Below are 19,277 nucleotides of genomic sequence, written 5' to 3' on the forward strand. Positions count from 1 at the left end.
CAGTGGGTATGAAGTTTTTTTTTTTTTAAGTGCTCTTTAAACAGAGCCGACAGTACCACGTACACACACAAAACAGAGTTACTGTGCGTTTCTTTTTTACTGTTCGACAATTATATGTTTCTAAAGACTAAATTTATAAGGCATAGTTTTCAATATGCCTTATAAATTTAGAGATCCAGATAATCAGGATTTCTAAATTGTGCAGAAACTGCTTTGGCTCATATAATTCACAACGATTAACAGTTTATATTTGGCATACCGGGATACCCAAAGATTTAGAAGAGGCTATGATTACCAGCAAATCGTAATACACAAACAGGACAAAAAAAAAAAACCAAAAAAAAAAAAAACCCACTTTGTATTAAGATAGTCACAGACAGAAGAAAACTGTCAGAAGAAAAATGCCAATAGACAAGAAAACTGTGACGTGGGGGTGACGGCCTGTTGCTTCGTTCAGTATAAAGATGAGCAGGCTATTCGACTGCATTAATCTGAATCCAGAATGGGGAAAACGCGTAATCTGTCAGACTTTGAAAAAGGTCTTATCGCAGGTGCACGTTTAGCAGGAGCTACGATTCAAGAACGAAAGACAACTGGTTTTTCAAAAGCATCCATCTCAAAGGTTTTTAATGACTGAAAAGCAAGCGGTTCTTCCACTTCTCAAAAGCGTAAATACTTCAAGAGCGAAGCCGTCGTATTCTAAGGAGGACTATACGGAAAAATAGACATCGACTGTGCAGCAACATCTCAATTCACCCAAGCCCAGCATTGTCCTAGTTCAACCATTATCATACGCAGGGAATTGAAGAAATTGAGTATTAGCAGTGGCCTGCCTATTCGAAAGCCAGCTGTTTCTGAGAAAAAAATCGAAAAATCTGCTTGCAGTGGTGCCGAGAACATCGTGATTGGACACCGGAACAATGAAAGAAAGTCATGTGAATCAGGATATGCTTTGTTTTGCACTGGTGGCAGGCAGACAGGGTGGCGAGAACCTCACTAAGCGATGGGCTCTGCTTTCCTTGTTAAAACAACCCAAGCATCTGAAGGTGGTATCATGGTATGGGAAATGTTTTATTAGCGTGGACTGGGTCCGTTGATACCGGTGGAAGGTCATCCAGAGAGTACCTGAATTTTGTATAAACTCTACTGCACCCTGCAATGTTAAACTTTTATCTCGAAGATGATAGCCACTTTATGAATGACAACCTAACAGCGCATCGTGCAAGATTTATTCGCAGAACGCGACATGGATTTCCAGCATTTTCCCTGGCCCCCAACATTCACCTGACCTCAATCCTACTGAGAATGTGTGGGATATGCTGGAAAGAGGTATCGGCAACGAAGTCCTCTTCCTTCAACTTGGTCGCAGCTATGCTGTATTTTACCCAAAGAATGGTTACAATTAGAACAAAACGCACAAAAACACTTTACAGAATCCATGCCGTGCTGCACACTTGCTGTTATTCGAAACAAAGGCGGCCTGATTCCATACTGAATAAAGGTTCGTATTTTTTTTTGACTAGCGTGTGTAGCTTTTGCTTAAATATTGAAAACAAATTGTTAATCCTAGTATTCAGTTAGGAGAATTTATTCACGTATTACTTTTGTTAAAGAATATAAAATTTATCGCAGAATCGTATTTTTCGGAATACAAATCAACCTGACTGAATCTTAACATATTTTATTTTTTATTTTTTTTTTATGAGAACCCCAAATACGAAAGGTATCAAAACCTATAGTACTTGGTACCGTGCATGGGTTGAAGGAGAAGTATGGGGTGGGGGGATGCCGGAAACTTTGCTCTAGAGCAGGGGTGGGCAACTTTTTTCGTCAGCGGGCCGAATGAAATTTTCGTATCATGATGCGGGCCGAATGAAATTTTCGCATCATGATGCGGGCCGGAATAGATTGAACGATTTAATAAAAAAAAAAATCAGAACCTAAAAATGTTATATTACTTGAATTACCAAATTATTAAGGTATTTTTTAAAAAAGTAAATACAATATTTAAATTTGTCAGAGCTCTATCTGTTTTGACAAAATTTTCAAAGTATTTTGTTGCTTACGCAAACCACATTTTAAATTTTCTGCTTCAATTTTCATTTTTTCCGGTGAAAATAGCTTATATTTTACGAAATGTTTTTTTGAAAAATGCCTTTTTAGATTATATTCTTTAAAAACGGAAATAGTTTCGTTACAAACCAAACAAACAGCTTTATCGTCTGTATTTGCAATTAAATATCTGAATGTCCAATTATCATTGAAAATGCGGCATTCGGCATCAATTTTTCTTTTTTTTTTTAATTGGCTCATTTTATGGGCTATAAATTATATTAAATTAAAAATTGTAATAATTAGAAAAGGCATAAAACATAAAATATCTCCCACCAATATTATTTTTTTCAATAAGAAGTCAAACCCAAAGGAACTTCGTTCGATCGATGCTACAATAATAATTAGGAAATAACTCTTTGACGCTGCATAGAATCACTTGGTTACTGTTGTACTGGCCGCGATTCCCGATTGAACCGAATTAAGCCGAACGTTTACGGCGAGTGTAGTCAGGTATGGATTTTCTATATTTATGCATTTACCGAGGGGGCCGGATTCAACATCGTCGCGGGCCGGATGTTGCCCACCCCTGCTCTAGAGACTAAACATGGGTTTCTCCACTTCAAGCCTCCAAATAAGCAAAGTGGTGGTATTTCACCGGTTGATGAAAGTCATCTATCACCTGACGAAGTTACTTTAATTTTTTTTTTATAATTTAAAGACGAAATAAAATAAACTTAAATTACCTAATCAAAGATTAAACAACACAAAAAGTTGATCAGCTAATAATGTGAAATATACTGATGCTTTTTTATCCCCTGATAATAAGAATGGTTGGCGATCATACCTGCAATCAATGAATTTAATGATGGGGAAGAATTACCGCTCTTCAACCAGCCTGATTGATGAGACGTGGCGCCCCGATATAAATCAATACATTTTCTGTTCATACGTATACCCGGAGGCCATATAAGACCAGTATTGCTCCGATAGTATAACAGTACGTGTTGTCGTACTTTTTGACTGGAGGTATTAGATGTAAAACGTCATGGTAAGAATCGGTTGCTAATAAAAAGAATAACATTAATATTTCACTTGTCTTTCATTTTCACAAAATCGTGAGCGTATGAAAGCGGGTGCACTGATAATTTGAAAGCAAAGATAATTCCCACAACTTTATATTGCTAAAAGTTACGAAAACGGGTGCTTTCGTAACTTATCAATAATAATTTTCCCCTAACTTTATTCTCAAATTATGAGAATTATCTTTATAAAGATAATTCCCTCAATTATCTTTATAAAGATAATTCCTTTATAAAGATAAAGAGAATTATCTTTATAATTAATTATTTAATTAAATTTAATTAATTTAATTAAATTAATTAAATTATCTTAAGATAAAGATAAAGAGAATTATAAAGAGAATTATCTTTATAAAGATAATTCCCCCAATTATCTTTATAAAGATAATTCCCACAACTTTATCAATATAAAGTTACGAAAATGGTCCTTCATCAGTATTAATATTTATCTCAAGAGTAATCTTTAACTTACATATACTGTATCTAAGTTAATTATTTATCTTAAGATAAATTTGACTTTAATTTAGATATCATATAATTTTATTAACATATTTATTTACATTAACGTTTATATTAACATATCATACAACTAAGTTATAACGTTTATTAAAATCATAACTTAGTTGTATGATATGATATGATAGCGCATTGCATTCCACTCTCCTCAAACCGGAAGGTGGAATGCAATGTGCTATCATCAACAAATCTATGAACAGGATTTCCAGTCAATGGAAGAAGGTCATTAATATATAAGAGGAACAGAGTGGGAGAAAGAACCGAACCTTGTGGCGAAGTCAGAAGACAGCGAGCCACTGCCGTCACCCGCAGTGAACGGTTAGAGAGAAAACTGGATATACTCAATTACAAAACACAGTTGGCAAACCATAAGATGGAAGCTTATTTAGAAGACCTTTGTGCCAAACATGATTAAAAGCCTTTGATTTGTCGAGAGCAACTGCTTGAGTTCCCAACTTTTCCATTTAATTTGCCCATAAATGGGTAACATAAGCTAGTATATCATCAGTGGATCGGGGAAAAAAAATAAATTTTGGTCCAAACTAAAATTGTACTGCTTTACAATTGTTATGCGCTTTAGTGTGTAGGCAGAAAATGTACCTGGAGATTTGGAAGTAAGCCAATTGCAATATGAAAAATTCTTATCTTGAATAGCCGTAGCTTATTTATCGGAAAATCAAAGTTTAGATAAAGGATAAGATTTTAAGCTGGAGTGGGGAATAAAGGTTTCATCCCTCCACGAATAACTTTACTGGCACGATCTGAGCAAACGTTGACATCAGATTTAAAACAGTAATCCAACCAAAGAAGAGTAGAATAGAAATCTCACGGATAATCCCATTTTGCATCCTTGTATTGCCAAACAACACGAGAATGGCTAAGAGAGAAACGTTCCATTGGTGAAGAGATTGTCACCAAGTTGAGAGGACCACTCACCTCGACCGTGTACTTGGAAGGGTTGTTCGTGAGAAAAAGATTGAGTGTTATGATTGTTTGGTATTCTGAGGTAAATGAACGATCTGTGAGAGGTCATTAGTAATTGCGAAAACCTCAGCGTCTCGACCAGCTAGGTCAGTGTGACTTGAAAATGGAAACCAGTCTGAGTTGTGAATATTAAAATTACCAAGGAAAATTACCTCGCTGTAGGAAAGTTGTATTGGAGAAAGTCTAGTTTCAAAGAAAGGAAGTCAGAGTTCCAAGTGATTAGTGGAGTTGGGAAAACGATAAAGGCAGAAGATGAATTTGACAAAATGGGATAAAGAGAGAGAGATTTTAAGCTAGAAAACAGGAGATTCCTACTAAGTCTGACAGGGAATATCAGATCGGACATATGCACAATTACCAATTTGAAGCTTTTCATCAACTCTTCAATAGCTCGAGGTCGTCATGCTTAGATATCAGCTTTCCGATGGTCCCCATGAAGTAATCTAGTACTGCCCTTCATCAAGCCAACTACGTACAAGCACTACGAAGTGGCGCTCCGTCATGTTGAAATCTTTCTTCTAGTAGAAAGCGGCATATTATAAAAGTATGATTCGACCACGTCTTTTAGAATTTACAGATGCGAGTTTCAAGAAATAGTTTTTTGAGAGAAACGGGAACTAACAAGATTCGTGCCGTGAACTGCGTTTTCCAAATTATGACGAAACACTGCAAAAGAATATCCCCAGGTTGCAAGGGATAGAGAGCTGTCATAGGGTCATGCACTCGTAGAACTAAAAGCGATGGTCAGTGTGGAATTCTGTCGTCTGGCTGGGATAAGGGTTTCAGCATAAATTTAAGCTCCAGTTTGTTATAGATCTTTTTTTTATATTGTAATTTGAATATTTTATTAAATTTGTGTTGAAATCCTTATCCCGGTTTGAAGATAAGAGTTCCAAAAGTAATTCGAAACATTTCCATATGAATATTTGTGTGTACAGGGTTAGGAAATTTGTAAAAAAAAATTGTTATTGTTGTTCAATAAACTAATTTTGTCCTTTGGAAAAGGGCCTTATTTAATTAGATTATATTTCTAGTTAAATATGTCACGCATTTAAATTCTACGTGGTTAAATATTCTTTACAAGCTAATGGTTTTTTTATTTACTTTTCGAAATTCACAACTTCACTCATCCGTGGTAGTGTAGTGGCTTCAAAACTTGTTGCTTGTTTGGAGAGATCTGGGTTTGAATTCTCTAGGAGACTGGAGGAATTCTTAAATGTTTCTCCAATTACTACTGTAGTTAGCTTATCTCAAGCGGAATATACTGGTTGGTGCATTATGACCCAGGATGCTGATGCGTCGTAAAAAAAAAAAAAAAAAAAAACCAGTAAAGTTGAAGAGGCCTCGGAAAAACCAACAATTCAAGGATTATATTCATACATGCTTCTGATATTGGAGTGTCATCCCATGATCACATTTTATATATTCCAAAATTGATTCGAATTCAAAATTGATATGAAAATATCAATTCGACGTATTGCCCAGATAGCAGTTTCCCCTCATTATGAACAACTAAACGAGGAAATCATCTTATTTTTCAAGATGCCGAATTATTTATTCACCAATAAATAATTTTTATTTCATACGAACAGGTATAGCGCTAATACACTAGCAGCTTTATTCTACGAGGGGTTTCCGAAAAGTAAAGTAACACATTTTTCCCCCTTAATAATGGTGAAAGGGAATGAGAGGAAACGCGGTGGACAGATATACTCGTTAATAACGTTCAAAAAGACCGCCAGTGCAGTTTTGCGGTACTGTCGCCTCACAGCAGATTCCATTTGAAAAATGGCGGCTACCGTGCGAGTTTGGTCCAAAACAGGTGTTCGTGAAGTTATTCGCTTTTTGCAAGCAAAAGGGTCTTCACCAAGTGACATTCACCGTGAACTGGTTGCTGTGTATGGCGAAAAGGTGATGACAAAGAAGCAGGTGTATTTTGGTGCAATGGATTTAAAGCGGGCTGTGTTGACATTGAAGATCAACATCGGGCGGGCAGGCCTTCATCGAGCAAGACAGAAGACAACTTTTCGCGCATTAAGGGCATCGTTCTTGAAAACAGGCGAGTGAAACTGCGTGAAATTGCACAAATAGCGAACTTGAGTAAGTCGACCGTTCACGAAATTGTTCACGATGTCCTTGGCTTTCGAAAGGTGTGCTGCTGCTGGTTGCCCCGATAATTGTCAGAGGAGGACAAAGCAAAACGCATGGAGATGTGTCTGGAGAAACTGTTGCAATACAGCGACGAAGGAGAGATTTTCTCGCTCACACAGTCACAGAAGACGAAACGTGGGTTCATCACTTTACCCGGGAGAGCAAACAAGACTCCATGACCTGGAAACATCCACAATCTCTTGTGCGCAAAAATTCAAAACTGTTCCCAGTGTCCGAAAAGTCATGGCTACAGTGTTCTGACATGGCCAAGGCATTCCGTTGGTGAATTTCTTGCCGAGGGGAGGAACAATCAATGCACAGCTTTACTGTGCAACGCTGGAAAAACTGAAAGCCGACGTTCGACACGTACGACCAGGACGTGATTTTGTTGCACGACAACGCAACTCCACACACTGCCCAAACCACTCGTGAGTGGTTGCGCCATAATCACTTGAAAACTCTGTCACAACCCCCTACAGCCCATACTTAGCGCCTTCAGACTTTCATTTGTTTGGCCCTCTGAAAAAAACATCTTTCAGGAAAGCATTTCACCACGAATGAGGAAGTTCATCAGGCGGTGCGATGTTGGTTACTGCGTGTGGGCACGGACTCCTTCAGTAGTGGTATTGATAAACTGATCCATCGTTGGGACAAGTGCATCAATAAAACTGGAGACTTTGTGGAGAAGTAGTGCATGTTCACTTATTTCTTGGTGTATAATTTCAACTTCGTATTATTAAATATCATCGAGAGAAAAAATGTGTTACCTTACTTTTCGGAAATCCCTTGTATTATCCTTTTCACTTTGTTCAACGATTAAGATTATTGATGAATTATTTAGCCACAATATCGGGAAACTACCCGGTTTATTGAAAATGCATGGATATTTAAACCTGAATGTCATTAGATTACTAGCATTAGATTAATATAGCAAGGCAAAAAAAAAAAAAAATTAAATAAATAAATAAAAAATACTGACTAAACAGAGTTAGTAATTTTTTTTTAGCCTTGTGATGAACTCAACTTTTCTCATTTCACAGTTGTTTCCCCTCGTGTAATAATGAAGAAAATTTTTAAATGAGTATAACCAACACATGACAGCTTCGTTATTTAATTTTTTTAGTAATATAATTTAAATTCCTATAAAACAACAATTGTATTTATTTATTTATTTTTTATATTTGAGCTGTAGTGCAGAAACTTATCAATAAAACAACACAAAGTACCAATAAAAATATGAAAACTCACCTAAGGTGTCACATGCACGCGGATATCGACACAAATCTTCCCTGAAATAAAGTCAATAAAAATTAAACTTATGGGACATTTGTTAAAGTGACTGAATCTGAAAATTTTGTTAGAATAAAATATTAAAGTAAATAAATTTACTATTTAATAAAGGCAAATACGAGGAGTTAAGTCTATCAAAACACAAATTCTCATTTAACAAGAGATAATAAAAACCCGAAAAAAAGAAAAAAAAAAAAAAAGGGAATTGCTGTAATCCACATTTGTTATAACAGGAATCATAATTGTTATTACAAATCAGTTTCGCTCATGCCCCGATCAGTTTCAAAGAAACATTCATTTTCATTTATGATGTCATAAGCCCAAACAGCATTTAAAATTAAACACTTACGTCTGAGGATAAAAGATGTATACTTCATTACTATCCATCCTCATAGCATTGTCTTCAGATATCACAGTAATCAACACTTCAACACCAGCCAGGGATAATGCAAAAAACAGGATTCTCCACATTCAAACTGTGTACAAATTGACAGGCTGTTACCCAACTATTATTACCACAGAATAGCCTGTAGATATAAGATATACACAGGGTGGTCCGTAATTCGTGGTACAACCGGTAAGAGGCTGATTCTTCATGAAAAAATAAGTTGAAATTGCAGAATAAAATTTTTCCAATGAGGCTTCGTTTTTGAGAAAATCGACTTTAAATATTCGTTGAGTATGCATGCTCTTGACTAAGACACCGTTGAGTGGATCTCAATACCGACCACTATTTATTCTTCTGTTTGTGTACAATGTCACAACTCGGCGTGTTTATGATACAATGTCATCATCATTCAGTGTCTTACTTATAAGTATTCACTATCAGTTTCTATCAACCCATCTATATGTCAGGGTACAGTAATCGCGAAGTACAGTAATACACGGACATGCTCCTTGCTAATGCAAGGAGCGTGTCCGTGTATTCGCGATTCTTGATGCTCCTAATGGAGCATCAAGAATTTTGTTAGGTCATGAAATTGTCTAATTGCTATTTGTGATAACAAGCGATGTATCCAAGTTTCTCTATTTACATAAAATAGTAGATTGAAGTAACGATTCATTAACATGTTTACTGTATGTTTTCGGAACTTTTTAGATTGTCGTTTGTAAGCAATATCGACACTGCAATTTTTATCTATTTGCATTTGCCCATATGTTTAAAAGAAAATTAAGTAGCCCAGGACGTGTCCTTTCCAAATGCAAATACCAGCCCCTTATGTATTGCAGAAACGGTTTGGGACTTCCATGAAACTTTTCTTCGCTTCTCTCCTCCTAAAATATAAGGTACACAGTACTGTATATTTTGGAACAGGAAACATTTTATTATTACTGTATTGTACAATACGTATGTTTACTGCACTTTTTCATGTTTTGTACCTTACTTTTCTCTTGAAAAAATAGCCAAACGCGTAAAATATTATATAGAAAAAGTTGTAGTACAGTATAGATATACAATATATTTTGCAGGTTTTTTTTTTTTTTTACTATAACGTGATCACCCGAAATTCGGCAAGGACTGGGGAGTTTTGACCGTGGCAATTCTCATTTAATTGCCAAAAAATAGTAATTATTTATTTATTTTATTGGCTGATGATGTATAAAGCTTGCATTTTCCATTACTACTGATAATACATTCATATTGTATTCCATTTAGCTGACATTGGAGATGAGATAGAATTGAGTTGCAGAATATGTTTTTGTTTTTATTAAATTTTTCTTTATTTTATTTTACAAAAATCACGAATAATAATACCCTTTGGCATTATTAAGTACACCGTTTTTATTTAATTTTTAAATTTTCTGAAAGGCAGACCTGTGAGTGTTTTGCGCTCCTTCTCACTATTTTCGTTCTGGGTCGCCAGCTCAGATCATACAGCACTGCAGACACCACGTGCGTGTACTCCACAACACACCGCAGTAAGGAGACAAGCATAGAAGTTTCCGTTTATTTAAACAGGTCTAAGAGAAAACTTCCCTAGACAAATATTTACAACTTCCATTCCCTTTTCTTGACGCCAGGATTGAGATGACGGCAAGCTGTATTGACATCACCACCTCGTTAATAATAAAAACGTCCTTCTGATGGTGGGCAGTTCTCTCAGTAAAGAGATTTCAGCGGCACCCTTGTATGGAGCAAAAAAGGTGTCGGTAGAACAATGTGTAACCTGTGTTGATATTGGCAAGAGTGACATGGTCTACATTAAGGAATCATTGAATTATTCTAATATTATGTGATATTTCAAACAGCGAACCGCGATCCTAGGGAATTCTTGACCAATCCACACTGACAGCATTCTCTAGCTGCTAGAGAATGTCCCCAGAGAAACACCATTCAAAAAACAATGTCTACTTAGCATGTTTCTCTCTCTCTCTCGAACTGCTTTCACTTACGAGCAGAGATATGTCCAATAACTTTTGTAAGTCTAATACTCTACCAGTTATGGATTATTTTATGCAATCACTTATTCGCAAAATTGAATCTAAATTTTTTTTTTTTTTTTTTTTTTTATTTGGAGCCAAATAAACAAAACGCTTTGTGCAATTGCAGTCCCTTCCGGGGTACGATTCACTAAGTTGTCCGTGGAGTGTTTATAGATTACGGCATATCTGTCATTCATTTTCAAGAAAATAACGTCTAACAGTTCAACGAACACCACCGCGGTTGTGGCTGCTATTGAAGAGCACACTGATGAAATTGCCGCTTCATCGTCAACGTTTGTACAGTTTCCCGTCAAACATAAAACAGTGTGGCTGGCATTAAGGAATACATTATACTGATATTTTTTATAAATTCAAGCACACGCAGCAAATGCTACTACAAGATTTGACAAAGCAAGTGATATTCGCTAGGTGGGCTTTTGCAAACATTGTGGTAGACGAAATCTATAACAGTTGTTCAATGAGTTTTGGACGGGCGAAAGCCAGTTTTCGTTAAATGGGGCATAAACACCACAACACAATTTCAAGGGAGGTAAATAGAGCATTATTATTCATATGGGGGACTAACGATATTAAACGAACACAACCTGACGATTTGTTGGATAGATACAGGACCACGCTGGGAAAAAATTCCGCGAGCTTGGTCAGAATATGTACGTGTCTGCAATTCTGCCTAGACGTAATAGGAAGGATTGTACGTTGAAAGCCTTGTGGGTTAAACTCAAGATGTGAGGGAGTCTGCAAGGCACGAAGCGGGAAATTTTTTTTTATCAGCGTGGTTCGCACTTGCAGGTAGAAGGAATTTATTTGCAGGGACGGTATTCATTTGAACAAAAATGGTGAAAGGGTTCTTGTCTGCATCATGGAAGATACTTTAAGGGTTCAGAGAAACTGCTAGTAGTGGTGGAAGGGTAATATAGATCCGCGTTTATCTGATAATGTGAGTGAAAGTAATGCTTGCGCGGATTTCAAAAATTCTTCTTTGTTGCTGCAACATCTGAAGTTGGCAACGTTTCAAATGAGCGGGAAGATAAAGCTAGAGAAACAAACCAAAATAACTTCAACGGGTGTGTCATGTTAGTAAACTGTAGAAGCATATTTAGTCTTAACTGTGTCTACAGTAATGTCAAGAGTTCTATCAATAAAATGAGTGAATTCGAACTCCTGGTTAGGACAATTAATGCTGACATAACTCGGCTAACAGAAACATGGTGCCACCCGGAAATTAGGATGACGAGTTCCATTATGGTATTTATAAACTATTTAGGGAAGACGGAAGATCGAAGGAGTGGTGGAGTTATGCTTCCCATTTAAAGTAGACTGAACGCGAAAAGAGCTTTTCCTGTGCTTTTTTTTTTTTTTTTTTTTTTTTTTTTAACTCAATCAAGTCTTGCTGCTCTCTTATCATCCATTTTGGCATTTTTCTTTTCCTGTAATTCTGAACTGGAACGAATGTTTTTGTAACCTCCAGGATAAATCCCAGTAAACATTTATTAAGCTTCATTAACATCAGATAGCATTAATTCTATTTGATCATTTTTATAGTCTTCTCCTTCCTGTAATTAAAGCTCCGACCTTTCCTTTCACCACCAAAATTGGCTTGCATAGATCTGCCCATTTTGTGACCTCTCCTTGCTATCGGTTACTGAACTGGCATTTTTGATACTGCTTGGACATTTGATGAAAACCAGGTCAAGGATATTTGACCTCCCATGTGCTTTCTTTTACGTATTGAAATAAACATCTAGTTCATTGAAATAAATCGTCTAGTTCATTCAAGAAACTACTCCCGCTGTGTGTACTGCTTGTACACGATTTCTAATCTATAAGAGGGTTGTTGGCTTTTAGGAACATCAGTTACGGAGCAATATAGACTAAGGCTATATTGCTCTGTATATACTTTCTGTAAATTGCGTGTGTTCTGTGGTTAATTTTCCGTTTACTGGACGAAAAACCCGAGTTTCCGGGTGAAAACCATGCGAGCCTCGCCTGAGACCAACTGACTCAGCCACGTTGTGAAAAAAAAGTACGTAAATATTATTTCTCTCGTCACCGACAGGACTCGAACGCGGGTCTTTTCCACCCGGTGTGGGGGAGGACGGGGATCCTACCAACTGTGCTGTCCAAGAGGGCCTACAAGAAGGGAAATTAAAGTCTCTCTTGCTCATCATCTTGGTTCGGCCCAAGCCCGAAGTCTCAGAGGGATAACTTCACACACCATTTCGGACATGTAAAGAAGAAAACTTACGCAGCGCTATGGGCTTCCAGACAAGAACTAGTAGGTATCAGGAACCCTGACCTTGTTAAACAATATATTTTAAGATGTGTCATCCCCATCCCTCTCTACGCATCTCAGATTTGGTCTTCTGCCCCAGATGCTACCATCAAGGCTTTCCTGGGTTTAGAGTACTGGATGCTGAGATGGTTAAACAGGATCACTACGCAGCCATTTACGACCTCAAGAACCATTTTATATGCCAACTTGGATGTCAGGCCTTGGTCTCACATTATTGTCACCAAGAACATCCTCACTCTTGCAAAACTACTGACCGGGAGAGTCGACTCGCCGAAAACTGACCACCTGCTGACTCGGCCCCGCATGACGCAAAGGTGGGCGAATAGAACAACATCCCTTCCAATCAGTAGCGCGCTCACACAGCTGGAAAGCCTTCGGCGATTTTTTCCTTTGAACACCATTAAGATGTTCAACGATCTTCAAGCAGACCCAAAAAGGATTTGCGCAGAGAAGAGATACAGGACCGAAGTGTTTCAAAAGGCATTACTCCACCTATAAATGTTGAGTGATGCCGACAGAGGGAAACAAAAGAGAATGCTGAAGAATGAACTGGTCGGGACTGTTTTTGCTCCTGTTATGTTTATATTGGACGTCTTGTCTTTCTGTGAACTCGCTGTAAATAGTGCTGTAGATGTGAACATTCTCTAGTTCCTTGTAAAATTGTAAATTATGCTTGTGCTCTCTTTCTATCTGCCTGTCATGTAAAATAAGGCAATGATGTGTATAATATAATTAATTAGACAATATATGATTTAGAAAATGTATAATTTAGACATTGTATAATTTATAAAGACTGATTTGTATAAATTATAAATAGATAATTATGTATATAAATTATATTTGCATATATGAATATGCACCCCCTGGTTAATAGCTGTAAGCGGGTGTCTCTTAGGAGAAAATAATAATAATAATAATAATAATAATATAATTCCGGCATAGAAATCTTTAAAAACCGAAGTATCCAAACTGGATAAATAGTGCAAAGATAAGCTTTAGAGAACGAAAACCATGGAAAACAGTCTTACTCGCCTCACAATTGATTAATGTTTAGCTTTAATCGAAGAAATATGTAAGAGCCAAACACTACTACCTCGGCTCTAATCTGTATGATTTTTCTAGTTTACGTATTTTCTTATAATGTATTTTTATATACAGGCATATACACTGAGTGATCATTGAATTATGACCACCTCTATGAAAACTGAATGCACGAGAGTGCGGGGTTAGTCGAACTACGTAGCATAGATAAGGTGTCAGTGGTTCATCAGGTAGTAAAATTCCGAGCGTGATGGATAAAAGGAAGGATTTATCGGACTTTGATAAAGGACAGATTGTGGGAGCTCGACGAGCTGGTGTCTCGATTTCCCAAACGGCTGAACTGGTGGAGTGTTCGAAAGCCGCCGTAGTTGAAGTGTACCAGGACTGGCGTCAAAATGGTCAAACAACGACCCGACGGCAAAACTGCAAAGGTCAGCGAAAGGTTGATGTTGAGGTGAGCGCCGGGTCCGACAACTCGTACAGGCGCAGCACTGTTGAAGACTACCCAATACAACATGGGCCAACCCAGAACAATATCTGCCATGACCACGCGTCGCAGCGTCGCATGCTCGCACGTATGGGCTATACCAGCAGACGACGCCTACGGCATCCTATCCTGAACAAGGTTCATCGGCGTAAGACTCGCCTGGTGCAAAGAGCATGCAAGTTGGACGTTAGAAGACTGGAAGAAGGTGTGCTGGTCGGATAAGTCACGTTATTTAATCCACACCGTGGATGGTGGTGTAAGGATTTGTCGTCAACAACATGAGGCACTTTATCCATCGTGCATGATATCAAAAGTGCAGGCTGGTGGAGGCGGTTGTATGGTGTGGAGCATGTTTCACTGGCAGGAACTTGGACCCCTGGTACATGTGGAGTAATGTATCAGTGGTCTCCGCTATCGTCAACTGCTTGCTGACTGTGTACACCCCGCTATGTTACACTTTTCCCCGAATGGCGATGGTGTCTTCCAAGGTGACAATGCGCCGAGCCATCGGGCACTGATATGCAGGAATGGTTTGAGAAACACATTTCTGACTTCCAGCATATCGATTGGCCTCCGAACTCCCTCGATATTAATTCCATAAAGCACTTGTGGAACACTATGAAAAGGCATATCAGGCGTCTGGATACACAAAACACCTCCATTTCTAGCCGCATTACACACAGCTTGGTTGGCCATACCTCCCGAACGCTCCCAACATCTTGTTGAATCAATGCCACGTCCAATAACTGCTGTACTGGGGGTAAAAGGAGGACCTACGAAGTATTAGGTAGGTGGTCATAATTCAGTGATCACTCAGTGTATATCTGTATATTCCTGTAGGTAAATGATATATGCATTGTTTGCAATCTGAATGTGCACCTTTCTATGTGATTGGCTGTCCCAAGGAAGATCCTGACCTATGGGAAATAAACTGATTTACTAAATAAATATTTCTCTTTTCGCTCTTGATTTCAATAGTGAATAAGTTGTGCATTGCGGCTATTCTGTCGATCTAACATTACTTATGAAATAAGCGAAAATATTAACTTCTTAAACTGGGGTGAGGAATACAATGATAGTGCTTATATAAGATGCTACTAGTCATGGATGCTCGTAAATTGTATACTAGATGCTATTAATGCTTACAGTAGCATTACGAGGTTGGACCCTAGTGCAACGGAGTTTTTTTTTTTTTATTTTTTTATGTAACTTTCTCATTTTTCACTTTTCCTCTTGTATTCCCTCAATACAAGGTCCTGTTGAGGCAGCATCCCCTGCAGCAGAAGTCACTGCAGGATAAAATAATATATATATAAGTTAGGGCATTTTTTGTGATATTTCCTTTCCGTTGACAAGGTTGTCCAACACACCAGGCTAACCGACTTTTCTAGGCAAGTTAAGGAGGCCAACTACTCACGCGAACTGTAAACATGGCTGCGTTGTCATAATACAATCTCCTGCTTGATTAACTGGCACGTCACTTCCCGTTTCTTCTCGCGGACTGGAGATAATTCTTCTGGCCGCAATCCAACGCCCTTGAAGGATGCAAAACACGATCGTTAACCCTTCACCCACGCCTGGAATGTCCCATGACACAAATAGTAATAATACACACGCACACACAACGTGAAGCGTAGCATGCTTGACATTCAAGTTGCGACGTCATCCAGGTAAAAGTGCCCGAAAAACTTTCATTTATTTGCAATCGTTCTTATCTTCTCGGTTAGTTTGACATGAAAATAATAAATAACAGATGCTCAAAGAGGAAACTTCTGCTATAAATATTAGCTAGTGAAAACACTGGATGATTAAACAAAAATGACAAAGTCAGACTTTCTGCTATGGAGATTTTCTGTAGTTAGGAAAGGCTTGCTGTCCTTCAAGCAGGGACTTGATAACAAATAAGGGACTAACCGGTTTATCTCTATGGCTGCCATACTGATGCTTTCGTTTGAAATGTACTTTACTACAAGGTAACCCCAAAATTAGTGTTTTTTGTTAAGTAAATTTTCCATTCGATAGAAAATTATTTTCATTTCTCTCTCATTCTCTCTAAACTGTGGTCTTCGTCAGGAGAATTAAGAAAAAAAGCTGCCTTCTTGCTGGATCTAGAAATGTAACAGAGCAGTTAAGAGCAGTTAATCTGAATAACAAACAAACAAACCTCACGTTATCAAAGTGATTTAATTTATCTGCTGGTTGGTTGTTGTAGGATTTTAAGCGCAATAAGCATTTTTGTCTATATTGCGCTGTGTATATATAATAATGTCTGTAAATTGCGTGTGTTCTGAGGTCGATTTTCTGTTTGCTGGACAAAAAACTCGAGTTTCCAGGAGGAAAAATCCATGTTGCCTGAGACCGACTAACTCAGCCACATTGTGAAAAAGACCCATAAAAATTCCTTCTTCCGTCATTGACGGGATTCAAGCTAAGGTCTTTTCCACCAGGTACGTGGAGGATGGTGATTATAACAACTGTGCTACCCACGAGGGCAGTTTGTCTGCTAACGGCTTCAGCGGCTGGAACAAATGAAGAGATGTTAGTGGATTGGGCCACGGAAAGAAAAATCGGCCTCAATAATTATCGTACATTAGTTACAGAAATATGAAGATATGGAAACTAACATTTTTAATTGCTTAAAAAATATGAGTTTGTAAATAGTTACCTGGTGAGTAATATTGCTGTGTCATGATGATAAGGATGATGATCATCCTGGTAATTGTGTTGCTGCTGCCAGTTACAGAACCTTCTTAGTGTCATGGGGGCGCTGGAGTAAATTACATCTCTATCCTGAAAGGTAAGGAAAATATGAATGATATAGACAACCAGAATACTGGGCATTCAGGTTAATCTCTGCCTACCCCAGTGGTGTCCAACCTACGGCCCGCGAATAATTTTTATAAGGCCCGCGCGGAAAGTGAACTAAAACAGCATCGATGCCACTGCGGGTACAGGCATGCAAGCGTCCAGCTCGACTGTATCAAACATGTGCATGTGGTTCAGTGCAGTCATATATAATACGCTAAATACAGTTTGTATTTTGATATAACTTGTTCATTGCATTGAATTAATTTGTATTGAATTTTAAAAAAAAAAGCATTCTTAAAAATGTTCCAAAAGGGGAAAATTGATTTGGAGTGTCGTGTTTTTGATCCAAGGTGGTTTGTTTGTTATTTGGTTTTTAGTAGCATTAGCAACTAAAGCCATATTGCTCCGGGATATGCGGTGGTCATTCCTTGACCTTTCCGCATCCTCCGTATTTGGTGGTGACGGGCTCGAACCCCGGTCTAACCAAGAAGTGTGTGCTACGCACACGCTTCTTGATTAGACCTATTTCTTCATTGATTTCACATTGATTACACTCTATTTCTTCATTGATTACCACGAAAAAGCAGTGTGTTTGTGTGTCAAGAAGGTTGTGTGAGTTTTTAAAGAATATAATTTAAAACGACACCGATTCCAATCATAAATCTTACGATTAACATAAAGGAGTGCTGCGAAAAGAAAAGTGTTCAAAGTTACAAAACGAATTAAGAAAACAACAAAACATACTGAAAACGTATCAGTCAAGAAATTTATCTGCTGTACGTGCCAGTTATCAAGTTGCACATTTGATCGCTTTTGAAAATAAACCGTTCAATGATGGTGAATTTGTTAAGTGTTGTTTGTTAAAAGTTGTGGAAGAATTTGTCCGGAGAAACGAACAATGATACAAGATATTAGTTTGTCTCGACAAACAATTATGCGAAGAGTAGAAGATATTGGGAAGAATTTGTTTGAACCACTTTTGGAAAATATAAAACAAATGAAATATTTTAGTGTGGCACTGGATGACAATACTGATGTAAATGACACAGCCGAACTCCTCATCTTCATACGTGGAATTAATGATAATTTTGTACCAGTTGAAGATTTAGCTGATCTACACACAGTATGCGTGGAACAACTACAGGTGAAAATCTTTTTGAAAATTTTTGCCAATCTATCGAAAAGTTAGGATTAAATATTAAAAACCTGGTAGGAGTCACAACTGGCGGTGCAAAAAATGATTGGTAAAAACATTGGGCTTATGGGTAGAATAACTAAGAAAATGATAGATATCGGAGTTGAAACTCCGATTGGAATTCACTGCATTGTGCATCAAGAAGCTCTTTATGGGAAAGTTTTGGATTTCCAACACGTTATGAGTGCGATTATTTCAACTGTAAATTTTACAAGATCACATGTCCTTAAAGTGGCTGTTGAAACGTCACCGAATGTTTCAACACAGAAACTAAAGGGAAACCAATAAAACAACTATCAAATATGGAGTAGCTGTTTGATCTTGCAATTCATACATACATTTCTAGTCATGACTAGCATGTAGGTTAGTGCAAAAGCATCATTTTAACGTAGCCATTTACCAAAGTAGTTAAATTAATTAATTAAATGGAGCCCCACTGGAGAATTATCGGGAGATCGACATTTAAGGAATTGATTGCGGATATTCGAATTCCTAGTTATTTAAATGCGATTAATTTAAAACTACAAGGGAAAGGAAAATTGGTCTGATTTGTTTTGGTGACATCAAATCATATCAGAATAAGTTGTTATTATTTAAATCCCAGTTGAACAAGACAATTTATTTCATTTTAAATGTTGTACTAAGGGAAAAACACATTTTCAAAGAATCGTCGCCTTTTGTTATTACAATTACTTTGACAAGTTTGAAAGTCGATTTTCTGATAATAAAATCCCATGAAAAAAAAGCTTTTGTTTGAGAACCCATTTACTTCTATGGCTGAAAACTACGATCCCAGATTGCAACTTTAAATTATTGATCTTCAAGCCAAAATATGATTCAAAAATAAGTATACAGACTGCAAAAATATAACTATTCGAATTCTGCAAGGCTTTCCCATCTGAATATTTCCCCGCTAATAAAAGAAAATGCCAT

General features: G+C 37.5%; 1 protein-coding gene across 1 annotated transcript in view; it reads right to left on the minus strand.

Annotated features, from left to right (window-relative positions):
* The window catches only part of LOC150088919 (A disintegrin and metalloproteinase with thrombospondin motifs 9-like), a 440,936-nt gene that overhangs the window by 155,974 nt on the left and 265,685 nt on the right, over positions 1–19,277 (minus strand). Inside the window, exons 6-7 of the mRNA XM_090370359.1 lie at positions 17,007–17,131; positions 8,034–8,074 (exon numbers count right to left, since the gene is read on the minus strand). Of these exons, the coding sequence (XP_090226485.1) occupies positions 8,034–8,074; positions 17,007–17,131 (166 nt within the window). The remainder of the gene's footprint in view (positions 1–8,033; positions 8,075–17,006; positions 17,132–19,277) is intronic.

This window comes from Mastigoproctus giganteus, chromosome 3 (assembly GCF_048544385.1).
Source record: "Mastigoproctus giganteus isolate SK-2022 chromosome 3, ASM4854438v1, whole genome shotgun sequence".
Lineage (NCBI taxonomy): Eukaryota > Metazoa > Arthropoda > Arachnida > Uropygi > Thelyphonidae > Mastigoproctus > Mastigoproctus giganteus.